The sequence below is a fragment of the Sorex fumeus genome, unplaced genomic scaffold (genome assembly GCF_029834395.1).
Source record: "Sorex fumeus unplaced genomic scaffold, SorFum_2.1 ptg000021l, whole genome shotgun sequence".
In the NCBI taxonomy this organism is placed as follows: domain Eukaryota; kingdom Metazoa; phylum Chordata; class Mammalia; order Eulipotyphla; family Soricidae; genus Sorex; species Sorex fumeus.
The window spans coordinates 6,971,651-6,987,086 of NW_026606078.1; the positions used below are offsets into that span (position 1 = coordinate 6,971,651).

General features: G+C 43.6%; 1 protein-coding gene across 3 annotated transcripts in view; it reads left to right on the plus strand.

The window, feature by feature from the left end:
* ACTN2 (actinin alpha 2) overlaps positions 1–15,436 on the plus strand; it is a 93,645-nt gene that overhangs the window by 18,763 nt on the left and 59,446 nt on the right. For all 3 annotated transcript variants that reach the window (XM_056113610.1, XM_056113608.1, XM_056113609.1), the window contains exon 2: positions 14,972–15,086. In XM_056113610.1, the coding sequence (XP_055969585.1) occupies positions 14,972–15,086 (115 nt within the window). The remainder of the gene's footprint in view (positions 1–14,971; positions 15,087–15,436) is intronic.

Sequence of the window (15,436 nt, forward strand, 5' to 3'; positions counted from 1 at the left end):
ATAAATCACGGTGTTTTTAATTTAAAAAAAATACTATCTGGGTTTTGTTGCTGTAACAGCTATCCGACTGACTAGATATTAAGGACTCCAAAGAAATTCTATTCTGTAACTCTAGAACTTGGACAGCCTACACCTTTACTACTAGGGTTTTAAAATAAGATCCTGGTTGGAATTTTTTAAATTAAATAGGGATTTTAATGTGAATAAATGTAGGAGGGGCACTTCATTGAATGAATACTTTGAATATAGGGGCTGCTGGATTATATCCAGTTTTGTTTTGTTTTGTTCTTTATTTGGGGGTCACATCCAGCGATGCTTAGGGGTTACTCCCTAGTTCTGAACTCAGGAATTACTCCTGCTGGTGTTCAGGGACTATATGGGATGGTAGGGATTGGGCCCGACTCAGCTACATGCAAGGCAAGCACCCTACCTGCTGTACTATTGCTCCAGCCCCATGAGTTCTGTCCAGTTTTAAGTACATTTTCTTTTCCAGGTGGAAATTGAGAGAATGAGTGAAGCAAACCGCTAAAGTAATGACAGATGACCTGGGTTGGAGGAGGAAAGAATCTTGGCCAACAAATTGTTATCAGCCTTCCCAAGTTACTTTTTCAAAGATATATTTTTAAAATTACAGCATATATCATACCTGCTCGCTAAAGAAAACATGGAGATTTTAAGGTCTCTCTGAGCTGGAAGTCTAATGTAACTCTTTGCCCTTTACCAGATCACTTGATGCTGTAATTCAGAGTCATGTGTTTATTTATGTACTTTTTACTGTAGCATATAATTATCTGCAATGCCTCTGAATACAGAGATTTGAATATACATTATTCTGACCACATCCCACTTTGCACAAGGTGTGAATGGGGGGCTGGGAATGAGCCTCTGGATGGAGGAAACCCCTGCCTGGTTCCCTCCCACAGGGAGTGGGTGGGGACTTTGGAAAGGCCCAGTTTGCCTGGATTGATCCCTATTGTTACCCAGTGCTTTTCCCCAGATGGAGAAGCAAACCTGGAGATGCACCTGAGGGGATGCAGTTCCTGCTGAGAATAGTGCTCTCCGCATAATGCAGAGAATGTGGTATATTCCTGAGAGCTGCTTCCTCCTAAATGAACGCTTTAAGCCCTCTGTGTAGGCAGCCATTTATTTGGGTCCCTGAAAATAGTAACAGTATGGTGAACTTAAATTAAAGAATATTTATTTTGCTGTCTGTGGAGTACAAGCTGCTTCCCCAGTTGCTGGGATGGACCGAGGTGGGGTGGGGAGGGAGGCGGAGGGTGGAACCTCAGCGCGCTTTCCCTTAAACAGGAATTCAGCCTCCAGAAGAGAAGAAGGCGAGCACCCAAGAGGGTGCTCTCACCTAAAGCGGAGCAACAGTTGGGCCTGCCCTGCCACAGAGCCACCTCCTGCACATAATTACCCAGGCTCCAAGGGAACAAGTTATTTTGGGAAGCTTAGCTCAGGATCAATCATATGTAAGACTGTTTGTTGGGAGCCTTAAAAGCTTGCTGAGCAGAGAGTTCTCAGAGGAATTCTCCACAGAGCTGGGGCCAACTCAGCGGCAGCAGGTGTGACCCCACAGAACTCTCAGCCAGGGGCTAAGTCAGGCTCCTGGCTCAGGACATCTTTAAGCTCAGATTACCCTGCACCAGTAGTTTTCATGGGGGTTCTTGAGCTTGCCACATCAAAAAAAAGATCTTTTCTAGAATAAACAAAACTTAGACTTTGATTCTTGAAGACATTTGATTTGGTTAAGTAAACATGCTTTCAACCCTTAGTTTAGGCAAAATATGTAGATAGATAGATAGATAGATAGATAGATATGTGCGTGTGTGTGTGTGTGTGTGTGAACTCTTTTTTCCTCCTTACCAATTTTAGTGGGGAGTTTCATCAAGATCATTCATTAACTGTCCTTTAGGAGAGTGAATGCTGTACCTTTTTTTCCTTTAATAATTAAAATTTTTCTTTCAAGAATTTTAAAACACCCACTGGGAATTGAAGTTGAGATTGCTTGAATTGCCAACCAGCAGTGGGAATCAAGGGTCATGGAAATGTTCCTTGCCCTTGCTATGTTACTAAACTTTTACCTTGAGGATCTTAGAAATGGAGAGATGGTAATGGCTGTGGAAACATTAGGAGAATGAGTGAAAAGGGCACCTAGAAGTGGTACTAGGATATTTCTAGGGCATTTATTTGAACAAGAAGGCAGGTAACAAATGAAAGATACTTTAGCTGCTAGGTAAAAGTAAGAGCTTTATGATATAGAGAAAAGTGCTAAATAATTAAACAAAATTCATTATTATTTATGGATGATAGGAAACATGGGAACATATTAGATTTTATTGTATCTGAAATTTCATTTTTGTTTTTGGATGCATATATATTTTAAACGGCGAGTTTGACATGGAAAAGGAATGCTATAACTCCCACAAGACATGACAGCATTTTCACAAGACAAGGGAAGAATACTGTGAAGTCCGCAAATGAGAGACTGCATTTAGTTCTGGATATCATTCTGTGTGTTAACTACTTTTTGTCCTTACCCAAATCTATAACATTTAGGTGAGAATAGCAAGTGTGAGAGCATATTTGAGCATTGACCTCTTTTAAGAAGACTCAAACTAAGGGCCAGAGAGATGGTACAGTGGGTACGGTGTTTGCCTTACACGCTGCCAACCTGGATTCCAATCCCGGCATCCCATATGGTCCCCTGAGCACCGCCAGGAGTAATTCCTGAGTGCAGAGCCAGGAGTAACCCCTGATCATCACCGGGTGTGACCCCAAAAAAATTAAAAAGAAATAGAGTTTAAAAAAATAAGATTCAAACTATTAAAAGATAATTCTTAAAGCTGGTAGACATGATTCTCATCTCAGTATAAAAATGAATGCATTAAAGGTACTGTTTCATTCATTAATGAGGAAACTGGAGAAGTATTACTGGTTCGAAAGAGAATTCAAAAAGCAAGCACATTAATAGATCTGAAAGAGTGGAAAGTAGGCCCAAATGTATGTAAACTTTTCTGTGAGAGGAAGGAGAGCTCGCTACTGAATAGAACACATATCTTGTCAAAGGGCAAGAATTATTCTGCCTTTCTGTCAGTGATCAGTGCCTTATTCTGGAGTTGTAGAATAGCATGAATGGGTTACTGGGACAGAACACATAGTTTTTGCACAGTGAAGCCCAAAATTGTTCTCTACCCTAATGCATCTATCTTCACTAGCCATCTTCCCTTCCCAGGAAGCTTTGACTTGTTCCATCCTTTCTCCACCTTACGGAGGAGATGCCATTATCAGAAACTGGAATTCTTTAAATTGGAATTAGTTTGGGCTAGATAGTGACTTTTTAAAAAACCTGAAAGGAATGCTTCTTTTTTTCTTCCATTAGGCAACTTCAAGTTTTTAGCAGCTTTCTTCATATAGTCTGGTCAGCCCAAGGATGCTATGAAAGTTAACTGTATAAGGCTGGGAGGTTGAAGTCCAAAATTCACAGCTCAGAATCTCTGATTGAAACCAGAGCTGGTGAGGGCTATCTCTTCAAGTGCGGGGAGAGCCATCTTTAACCTCCCACTTACAGTATCATCCATTAGCTTCACTCTATTTTTACCCACAGTCAAGAGGTTGCCATTTACTTTTATTTTTAAAACAAGACTTTTATTTTTCTTTCAAATTTAAAGCTCTTTGTGTGTGGTATTTTTTTTATTTTGACATTTAAGGATTCTATAGTTAAGTTTAACATAGTTTTGTTTTTTAAGGCCAGGAACTAAAGTGTATTTAATTTTTCAGCCCTCCATTTTCTCTCCCTCCCTCCCTCCCTCCCTCCCTCCCTCCCTCCCTTCCTTCCTTCCTTCCTTCCTTCCTTCCTTCCTTCCTTCCTTCCATCCATCGTTCCACTCATATATACAAGTATCTTGTACATAATCTTTACCATTGAACCACATTTTCTATTAAAACAAAAAAAAAGAACCCAGAGAGGCTGGAGCAGTAGTACAGCCGGTAGGGCTGTTGCCTTGCATGCAGCTGATCTGGTTGGATTTAAGGCATCCCACATAGTCACCTGAGCACCTCCAGAAGTAATTCATGAGCACAAAGCCAGGAGTAACCCCTGAACATCATCTGGTATGGCCCAAAGCACAGCGGGTAGGGCGTTCGCCTTGCACGCAGCCAACATGGCCAACCCAAGTTCGATTCCTCCGCCCCTCTCGGAGAGCCCGGCAAGCTACCGAGAGTATTCGATATGCCAGACACAGTAACAACAAAGTCTCCAATGGAGACGTTACTGGGCCCGCTCGAGCAAAGAAATTAGTAACAACAACAAAGTCCTAAGGGACTGGAGGGATAGTAGACAGGTTAAGCATTTGACTTGCATTCAAAGGCACCCTGTTTGATCCCCAGCATTGCATAAGATCCTCTGTAAACTACCAGGGCAGTGATCCCTGAGCACAAAGTCAGGAGTGATCCCTGAGCACATCCAGGTGTAACGTGGCCCCCCCCCCCCCCAAATCCCTCAAACAGCAATAACAATAACCCCTCCCTCTGATTGCTGTCCTTTTTGGTGTGTTCACAAAATCTGACAAAAAAAAAAAAGATTTTGTTTAACAAACAAAATTGTTGAGTAGTATACGCTGTCCTAGGCATCATTTAGATAAAGGTTTCTTAAACTCTACTTGGGACCCCTCTTTGCCCAAGACATTATTATGCCACCCTGGGTGTAAAAGAATGCATTTAAGGATACATTTAAGTAGGCATACAAATCAAACACTTACTCAAGACCAGTCATACATTAATTTTAAAACAAATCTTTTGCAACCCCCACATTTAGTGATGCAATACCATCATAAAAACCACCATTTAAGAAACTAATGTTTCTTAACACAAGACTAATGTTCTTCAATCACTAGTAGCACTAATCTGCAGGCACAGAAGGGTTGAAAACCACTGTTATGCGAACATGGTGGGCTGGAGCGATAGCACAGCAGGTAGGGCATTTGCCTTGCACACAGCCAGCATGGCCGACCCGAGTTCGATTCCTCTGCCCCTCTTCAAGAGCCCAGCAAGCTACCGAGAGTATCTCGCCTGCACGGCAAATCCTGGCAAGCTCCCCGTGAGGTATTCGATATGCCAAACACAGTAACAAGTCTCACAATGGAGACATTACTGGGCCTGCTCCAGCAAATCGATGAACAACGATGAACAACGAGAGGACAGTGCAGTGCTACAGTATCAACATGGTTATAATGTGGATCTATGGGCTACTTTGCAGGGCAGTGCTGGTCAGCAGGTATAAAAAGGTTGAAGAAAGCTGCCCTAGAATTCTTCAGGTTGTTCTAGCCTTGGGGGCAGTAGTTGCTGCAGCACACCCAGGATCTATGCTCAGGGGACCATATGTGGTGTGGGGCATAGACCCAGGATAGCCTCATGCAAGGCAAGTACACTACCTGCTGTACTGTCTTGTATAAATTCTTTGTGGGGCGACCAGGGAGAGGCCCCAATGGCTCGTCCCCTAGCCACCCGGGTTCGGGGTGCCCCGGGCCGCTCGCCCAGCCGGGGCAGCCCGAGACATGGGGCAGATGGCAGAGAAGAGGAGGGCCAAGCCGGTTGACTGATCAGATGCCATTTATTCCACTCTCCGCACGCGCCTGCCCCAGTCTCTCTGAGCCTCCCATTCTAGTCTCACACTGCTCCTCATTCCCGTCTCCTGTCTCTCCTGCTCATCTCTCCGTGCTCCATCTCACAGCTTGGGCTCTCTCTCTCTCCACGTGCCTGCTCCTGTATTCTACATTCTTCTCTCTCTGTCCCCCTTGCTAGTCTCTCCATGGTCTATCTTGCAGCCCTGCTCTCTCTCTCTCTCTCCAGCTCCCTTGTCTCTCCAACTCCCTTGCAGTCTGGGCTGACACTCCACCCAGTCAGGTAGCCAAATCAACATAAGAAAGCCCTTCCTGAGGGCCCACCTGAAAGGTATTCTAAAGCCCTTCCTGACTGCCCCAGGCAAGATACCCCGAAGGTGTTTTTCTCCTTTCCTCAGTCCAATAACTCTCTACATCTTAATACTAGTTATTTTTGTATGGACAAAGTAAGAGATACCATAGAGGCTTATAGGGCAGCTCTCCTGGGAACATCTTGCCACAGACTCAGACTGCAGCGCTCAGGCCAGATTAATCATTCCTAACCCTTGCAGGGTTCAAATTTAGTTGTTACTTTTGGGATCATGACAGCATTTGTCCATGACCAAGCTCTTAACTTATAGTTAAGCATTATGGCGCTTTGGCCCGGCCCATCTTGAGGCCAGGGTAGCACATAGCTTACCGCTTGCCCTGGTTCCATCCAGTCCCTCATAGGGACCCTGCTTTTGGGGGCTCTCGGAAGAAAGGGCAGCTGAGGCTTAGGTGAGAGAACAGTGCCCAGGAGGAAAATATCACTGAGAGTCACATAACAAAAGCATACTGTCTTCTTGTGTCCATACAAAAAGGACATTGCTCTGAATAAACTATGCAAAGGACTTAGGGAGAAGAGAAAAACATTATTTACAAGTCAACAGAGCACAAAGAAGTTACAAATAAACACAGAAATAGGAGCACTGTGATGGGAGCAGCCCAATATACCTAAACTGTGTGATGCTATGCAGGAAGGACAAAACAGTGTTATCCTGCACTATCTCTCCAGCCCCTTAAGTCCGTAGTTATAAATACAGTATTTGTGTACTGTTGAGCATCTAATTTGTTTACGACTGAAATGGTCAACTGAAGTACTGAAATTGAAAAGGAGTGAGCTCTCTAGGTGGAGATCTGGATTCATTTACTATGTGCTAGATTCTTTAAGTGATGCAAAGGTGAGGTAAGTAAAAGCTACTATGTTTGTTACTACTATATTTGTTTCTGAGGTTTTGATTCAGGCTGTCTATGATTGTAGGCATTCACTAGCTTCGAAAATGGGTTATGGGTCTTTTTTGTAATGGAATACAGAGAAACTTGCCTTCTTATAGGGCTTACTTTGGTGGAGAGGGTTCAATTATTTTTTTACTTAAAAAATTGATGAGGGGCTGGAGCAATAGCACAGTGGGTAGGGCATTTGCCTTGCATGCAGTTGACCTGGGTTTGATTCTAGCATTCCACATGGTCCCCCGAGTACCGCCAGGAGTAATTCCTGAGTGCATGAACCAGGAGTAACCCCTGAGCATCGCCGGGTGTGATCCAAAAGCAAAAACAAAAAATTGATGATTATTTTAGTTTAGGTTGGGCTGGAGCAATAGCACAGCGGTAGGGCGTTTGCCTTGCACGCAGCCAGCCCGGCTGAGCCGGGTTCGATTCCTCCACCCCTCTCAGAGAGCCCGGCAAGGTACCGAGAGTATCTTGCCCGCACAGCAAAGCCTGGCAAGGTACCCATGACGTATGCCAAAACACAGTAACAAGTCTCAAAATGGAGATGTTACTGGGCCCACTCGAGCAAATCCATGAACAACAGGAGGACAGTGACAGTAACAGTTTAGGTCATGTGTTCTCAGTGATATTCATGCTTATGGTTTTAATATTCACAGTTACAGAGCTCACTGTCACCAAAGTACCCCAGACCCTCCACTTTTGTCCTTTTGTTACTTCTAGTCCAGATCTTCATTCCCTTCTCTCACCCCTCTTGCCTGGCAGTCTCAGCTTTCATAATCCATGATGAAAGGGATGAAAGGATTATCTCTCTTTTCTCCCCCCCAGCGCCCCCCGTAAGGGCCAAACCAGACAGTATTCACACCAACAGTGGATGAGGGTTCCTTTTTTAGGGCATCCTTGCCAATACTGATTGTCCCCAGTCTTTTTGATGCTCACCAGTGCCAGATGATCTCTTGAGGTCATTTTGATTTGCCTGTCCTTGATAATACAGAGGTTAATTTTAAGGCGCTTTATACCTGTTGTATTTTGAACGAAATCTTGATTCCAATGTAGCTATTTATATGATTTCTCTTAGAAATCCATTTAAAAATACGCACGGGCAAAATATTTTTACCCCTATTTGCAAAAACTATTGTTCTGAACACCTCCTACCTTAGGGAAATATGCTAATGAAGCTCTCTGTGCTCTGCAAAGTGATGAGAGCACTTGTGAAGAATCCTGGGAAAATGAAGACCTGGCATCCTTCTGTAATCTTGGATCACAGGCCTCACATCCCTTTTGCTGTCTGTATGCAGCCACTGTCTGTGAAATGTGCTAAGCCGTATCGGGCTTGTACCAGAGACAGACAGTCGTCTATGGTGCAGCTCCAGACTCTTATTTTCCTAGGCATTCACACTTTTCCTTAAACCCTCAAAGCCCCTCAAGTTTCTGTAAGTTCCGATTATGAGTTGTTGTTCTTTCGTATTTGGAAATTCAGCATCTGTGAAGTACTCTATAGCTTCTCATAAGTTACACTACTTCTCGGGAAGCTATGAGAAATAGAGAAATCGTGCATTCCTTAGGAACTGAAACAAGTTTTGGACTGGTGGGATGGCAGAGTGGCTCAGTCAGATTTCAGATTTGGGGGCTGCTGATTTTCAGTGATTTGCTAACCTTGAGCTGTGACAAGCTGTATTGTCTAGTAGGTTTCGGAGACCAAGCAGAAATTTGTAGGTGGAGATACAAGGGTTGTCAAATTATGCAAATTGTGAGAACATTAGTGTCCCCAAAGGACTTCCAAGACCTCTGACAAGTTGACTATGTGCAGGAGACTTAGAGTTAACATGCTCAGCTAGAGCAATGGTACAGCAGGTAGGGTGCTTGCCTCGCATGCAGCTGACCCAGGTTTTATCCTTGGCATCCCGTATGGTTCTCCAAGAATCGCCAGGAGTAGTAACCCATGAACATCACCAGGAATCATTGCTGAGTGCAAAGCCAGGAGTAACCCCTGAGCATTGCCAGGAGTAGTCCCAAAACAACACACACACACACACACACACACACACACACACACACATTAACATGTTCTTTCTTAGCAAACTTCTTGCTCAAAACTGGTAAAATGTCATGAGTGTTGTTGAAAGGTGTCCCAAACACCTGAATACCTTAAAAGCTGGGCAGGTTTTTTTCTTTTTAAAGATCAGATGATTACCCAATGCTGGAGCGATAGCACAGCGGGTAGGGCGTTCGCCTTACACGCGGCCAACATGGCCGACCCGAGTTCGATTCCTCCGCCCCTCTCGGAGAGCCCGGCAAGCTACCAAGAGTATTCTATATGCCAGACACAGTCACAACAAAGTCTCCAATGGAGACGTTACTGGGCCCACTCGAGCAAATCGACGATCAACGGGAGGGCCTTTACCTTTACCTTTACCTTACCCAATGCTGATTATGCTAAACAGTCAGTCACTGCTGTGAATGACACCAAAGTCTGAGAATTTGCCTGATGTTCTTGCAAATGTCAGCAGCAATGCTTCTTACCATGTTTTAAAAGACAATTGAGGGGCTGGAGCAATAGCACAGAGGGTAGGGCGTTTGCCTTGCACGAGGCCAACCCGGGTTCGATTTCCAGCATCCCATATGATTCCCTGAGCACCGCCAGGGGGAATTCCTGAGTGCAGAGCCAGGAGTAACCCCTGAGCATTGCTAGGTGTGACCCCAAAAAAGCAAAAATAAATAAATAAATAAATAAAAGACAATTGAGGGGTCCAAGTGATGGTATAGCAGCTAGTGCACTTGCCTGGCATGTGGCAGACCCAGGTTTAATCCGCAGCATCCCATATGGTTCCCCTGATTACCACCAGGAGTGATTCCTGAGTACCAGGAATAAGCCCTGAGCATTGCTGGATGTGGCCCCAAAACAGAAAAACAAAACAAAACAAGACAGTTGAGTGTCTTTCTCAACTAAATGCTGCTCTGCTGATTTCTGATGTGCTGTGGGAGTGGCCCCAGGTTTGCAGGGATCACCCCTCTGGTGATGACACATGTGGTGTGTGGAACAGGGTCTTTCTAGCCAAGGGGACTGTGAAGCTTGGGAGCAAGCCAGGAGATGCCCCACTCTTTATTGAGGGCACAGTGGCCTGTCTTCACTGGGAAGCTGACTATCTCAGGGGAGCAGCTCTGACCCAGCTCCCCTACCTTCACCAGGGATTTTACAAATGTACAAGTGTCATAGGACCATTCTGTTTTCCATCTTTACGAAAAGAAAGGCAGTGCGAAGGAATCTTGGCAAATTGGGGATTTGTGAAGGAGAAAACGCTATTCATGTGGTGATTGTAAATGGAGAAACAAAAGGAACAGTTTTAGAAAAATGACTTAGCGGAATTGTCTCAGTCGTTTGATAGGAGAAAGAGGGTTTTCAGAAACAAGGGCTGGAGCGATAGTACAGCGGGTAGGGTGTTTGCGCTGTGCTGAGCTGATCCAGGTTCGATCCCAGATGGTCCCCTAGCACTGCCAGGAGTAATTCCTGAATGCGAAGCCAGGAATAACACCCAAGCACTGCCGGGTGTCACCCAAACAAACAAACAACAACAAAAAACCAGAAACATTGTCATGAAGTCAGTGCCATTTGAACTTTTTCTTCGCCTAATATCCTCTTGAACTTTTCATAAAGTTGATCAAGGCAACTATCATCTCTCTCTTCTCTCTCTTTTTTAGTTTTTGCAGTAGGGAAAGTCTCATGATATGAAGGGCAAATAATTGCTGGGTGTCAGAGTCAGAAATAGAATTGCAAGCTCTGAGCCAGGACTCAGGGCCTAATCAGGCTCTTGCGTGTCCTGATAGGTGCATGTGTTGCTCTCAGAGCACCGGAAAGTCCACTAAGTGCCACAGAAAAAACAGTGTGTGGGTTTTGCAGCTACTGCTGCTGCCGTTTAGTCTCCTCCAGAATTCTCAGGCGTTTCACAGAATCAGCAGACAATGGGGATCACAGAGGCACCCTCTCTGTAGGCCATGGTAATTAAAACTGTAAGCAGTGAAAAGTAAGCATTTTCGTAAAGCATAAGCTTCCTTTTCTTGCAAGCTATTATCACAGAGCTGCTGGGGTCCATTTCCCCCATTTCAGATGGTTACTCACCACTTTTATTGGCTCTCAAGAATATTCATTAAAGACAGAGAAGCTTCATTAGACTTAACGAAACAAATGAAACTTCAAGATTAAATTCATTCTCTAGAATTGAACAACTAAGTAACTACCTATGGTAGATTTCCCTCATGGTATTAGACCTTTCACAGTCTTCTGTAGTGGGGTTCAGGGAGCTTGCATTGGTTTATAGGAGCCACTTTGGATTTATATCAGAAATGTTTCTAACACTCTCATTATGAAAGGATTTAAGTTACATAAATTACAAGGCAAGGCAGTTTGCTCCACAGTATTTCACCATTTTCAGCGTATTTTAAATCAAAACTATATTTTATGTCACTGTTTTCTTTCTGTCAGTTCCATTTAAAAATAAGAATATGCTATTCGTGTCCAGTTTCCAAATGGTTGAATATATTGTTAACCTCAGTATTGTCAAAAATGTTTATTAAATGATTTTATATGCTGAAAATGGGGGCTTGGATGATTTTTGCTCTAAGAACTTAGTTTCAGACACTCTGGGATAACCCACATCCCATCTTGGGACATGTAAATTCCTTTCTTTGACTTCATGAGATTCTTTCATCTCTAGAAAAGTGCCTGGACTATTATGCAGCTAGGAAAAGGAATGCTCTGTATAGTCACATGCTGCATAATGCTGATTCTTGATTGGCCACAAATACAACATGTATTCCTTATAGTGGTGGTCCCTATAAAAGGCCAAGTTGTATAGTTGGAAACCATTAGGTTTGTGTAAGTAGCCTCTATGATATTCACAAGACACTGATTTCCAGGTTACAGTTTTTAAGTGGGTGAAAAAATTTAGGTGTAGAAAAGAGTTTATATCACGATTTATGTTAAAGGGACCCCAAAAGAGGGTCAGAGAGAAAGTACAATGGAAACGTGGCTTACCTTGCATGTGACTGACCCAGGTTCGATTGCCAGCACTGCATGTGGACTCCAGAGCACTGCCAGGAGTGATCCCTGAGCACAGAGCTAGAAGAAATCCCTGAGCACTGCCATGCATGGCCCCAAAAGAAACAAACAAAAAAGGAATAGAAAACAGATGTGTGTCTATATGTGCACAAAATATTACTGAAGAGATAAAGAGGGAGAGGAATGTACTCATTGCCTTGGGGATGGGAACTGAGTGACTGGGATCAAGAATAAGAGATGGAACCAGAAGGGTAGTAGAGAAGTTAAGGTGTATCTATCCTTTGTACGCGGCTGACTCTCTTTTGATCTCCAACACTTCATGATCCCCTGAACACTCTCAGGTGTGGCCCCTGTTCATCACTTCCTGTACAACCCATCAATAGGTCCTGTTGGCCAAGGATATCTTGGAGAATCTGGTGGCTCCCTCCCTGCAGAAGAATGAGAATGGGAGGTTTTCCCTTTAGTCCCTTTTGTTCCACTTGTTTTGTGCAGTGCTGGGGACTGAATCGAGAACTTGACATGCAAGGCGGATGCTTCTCTGCCCGGTCACGTTTGTAACCCATGCACTTGAATTTTGAGTCGAGGAAATGTATTATCCATTCAAAAACAAAACTCATTAATATTTAAATAACAAATTCATTAATATTATATTTTTTAAAAGTGAAATGTGATCCACTAGAATAGCCCTGTCCCACAGAACTTTCTCTGATGGCTGGTTCCATATTTATATCACCTATTTTTTTTGAACACTTTGAAAATGTCTTTCACAACTAGGAAACTGAAATTTCATTTCCTTTCATTTTAATTGGTTTACATTTAGATACCCACACTGGAAGCAAATGTAGACTCTTGCTTAGAATATCCTTTTCTGTTTATATCTGATGAAAATTTAGGGAAAAGTGGGAGCAGAGAGATGTACAGGTGAGTAGTGTGCTTGCCTTGCATGTGGCACACCCAGGTTTGATCTCCAGCATCCCATATGGTCCCCCAAGGACCATCGGGGTGATCTCTGAGCATAGCTGGGTGTGACTCTAAACCAAAGAATAGCACTGCACTGTCCTCCCGTTGTTCATCAATTTGCTCAAGCGGCCACCAGTAACATCTCCATTGTGAGACTTGTTGTTGCTGTTTTTGGCACATCGAATACACCACGGGGAGTTTGCCAGGCTCTGCAGTGTGGGCGGAATACTCTTGGTAACTTGCAGGACTCTTCAAGAGGGAACGGAAGAATCGAACCTGGTTCGGCTGCGTGCAAGGCAAATGCCCTACCCGTGGTGCTATCACTTAAATAAATAAAATTTAGGGAAGGGAACTCGGATCAGCCATGTCAGCCACATGCAAGGCAAACACCCTTGGCCGAACTGAGTTCGATTCCTCCGCTCCTCTCGGAGAGCCCGGCAAGCTACCAAGAGTATCTCGACCACACGACAAAGCCTGGCAAGCTACCCATGAGGTATTCGATATGCCAAACACAGTAACAAGTCTCACAACGTTACTGGGCCTGCTTGAGCAAATCGATGAACGATGGGGATACAGTGACAGTGACAGGGAAGAGAATGAAATAGAGAGCAAGCAAGCGAATAGGAGTGCTATTAGTTTGAGTTTTGTTTATGATTGTATAATCTCTATATGCCCGTAATTCTTCTGGTATTAGTTCTTGAAGTAGGGGACTTAGACTTAAAAATCCTTTTTTTTTTTTTTTTTTGGTGTGCATGGGTCACTCCCTGAGATGCTCAGGAGTTGCTCCTGGAACTATACGGGTTATCAGGGATCAAACCCAGGTTGGCTGCATGCAAGGCAAAATGTACTGATGTACGATTGCTCCAGTCCCTCAAAAATCCTCCTTACTCAGCAAAGTCATCTGAATGGAAATGAAGTCTCTCTGTGTTCTGACTTGGAAGCAGTCTATTTTTGAGAGGGTCATTTTCTCATCTGTAACACAAACCTATTTGTGTGTTTCCCCTTGGGTTAATATGCCAGGCACTTTGTTCTTAAGCTCAGCAGCTGTTGTGAGACAATGGGCCAGTTTGCATTCTTAGCCAGCAGCTGCTAGACACATTCTGATCTGGCCTTGGCAGGAAAGAGAGCACAAGTTAAAAGAACCTTGAAAAATAAGAATAACTTTAGATGCCATTTTTCTTTATAGTTCATCTTTCTGTTGAAGATCACTCTAGTTTACATGATTAGAATGTGAGAATGATGTATTTCCAGGGAAGAATTGTATGAATGTTTTTGAAATCTGGGCTTTAACACAGGGACTTAAAGATGCTAATAGGAAGTCTTTATTACTGCTAGCAATATTTTTGTTTGTTTGTTTTTCTTTGATGGAGGGGTCACACCCAGTGGTACTCAGGGGTTACTCCTGGCTCTGCATTCAGGCATCACTCCTGGCAGTTCAGGGGACCATATGGGCTGCCGGGGATCCAGCCCTGGTTGGACACATGCAAGGCAAATGTGCCCGCTGTACTATTGCTCCAGCCCCAATACTGTTTTTTTTTAATGATTGACTATACTGCAAATTTATTTAATTGATTTAGTTACTAGCTTGAAACTGTTATTCATTCCAGAAAACTAGTTGTAGATAATTAGTGGTTATGGGTCCCTCCTTTCTTCTCTCTACTTCACAACACCGCCCACCCTCAGCTCCAATAGGACATTTTGAATATTCTCATCCATTCTGTAAGCAAGCTTGGTTTGATCGTAGGCAGGGAATAATCACACCCTCTTTTAGTCTACCTTTCCTACAAAGTCAGAGGTTCTCAAAGGCAAACACCTGTTGAAAAGTGAATGCCTGTTGTCTTTTGTCAACAGAAGGTGCAAATTCCTTAGGCTGGTAGATCAGAGACAAGACCTTTGTTTCTAAAGAGGAAATTCGACTACAGTATTACCTTTGGGACTCAAAAAAAAAGTCTTTTCATTTTGTCTGGAAGATCCAAAAGGTTCCAGCCAAGCCTCCTTGGTCTCCCCAGAATTTGTCAGAGACACTGTAATCCCGGTGAGGGAGCCTTAGCTGCTACTGATCCACATTTGATTCTTGTTACAGACCTTCACTGCCTGGTGCAACTCCCATCTCAGGAAAGCTGGCACCCAGATTGAGAACATTGAGGAGGACTTCAGGAATGGCCTCAAGCTCATGCTGCTTTTGGAAGTCATCTCAGGTTGGTCTTCCACAGTTTCCTCAATGTTGTACTCTAGTGCCATGCGATACCTTATTGGTTACTCTCTGTGTGTGAAGAGATATACTTCTATTCGAAGCTGATGCACTGGAAGTTCCCTTTGAAGCTGGCTAGTCAGGAACAAAGAAAACCTTTTCAAAGAACAATCTGCCTGGGGTTATTTTCCTGTTCCAAGTTCTGTGAATTCTGCTTAAATCTGACTCACTAAAATAATGTGAATACACCCACCTCAAAACAAAATAAGAGTCAAAAATGGCACTGCTCTTTTCACTCTTGGTCCAGTGAATGTATATTCTAGAATTTGTCTATGAAAAAAAGCCAGTGAAAAAGAT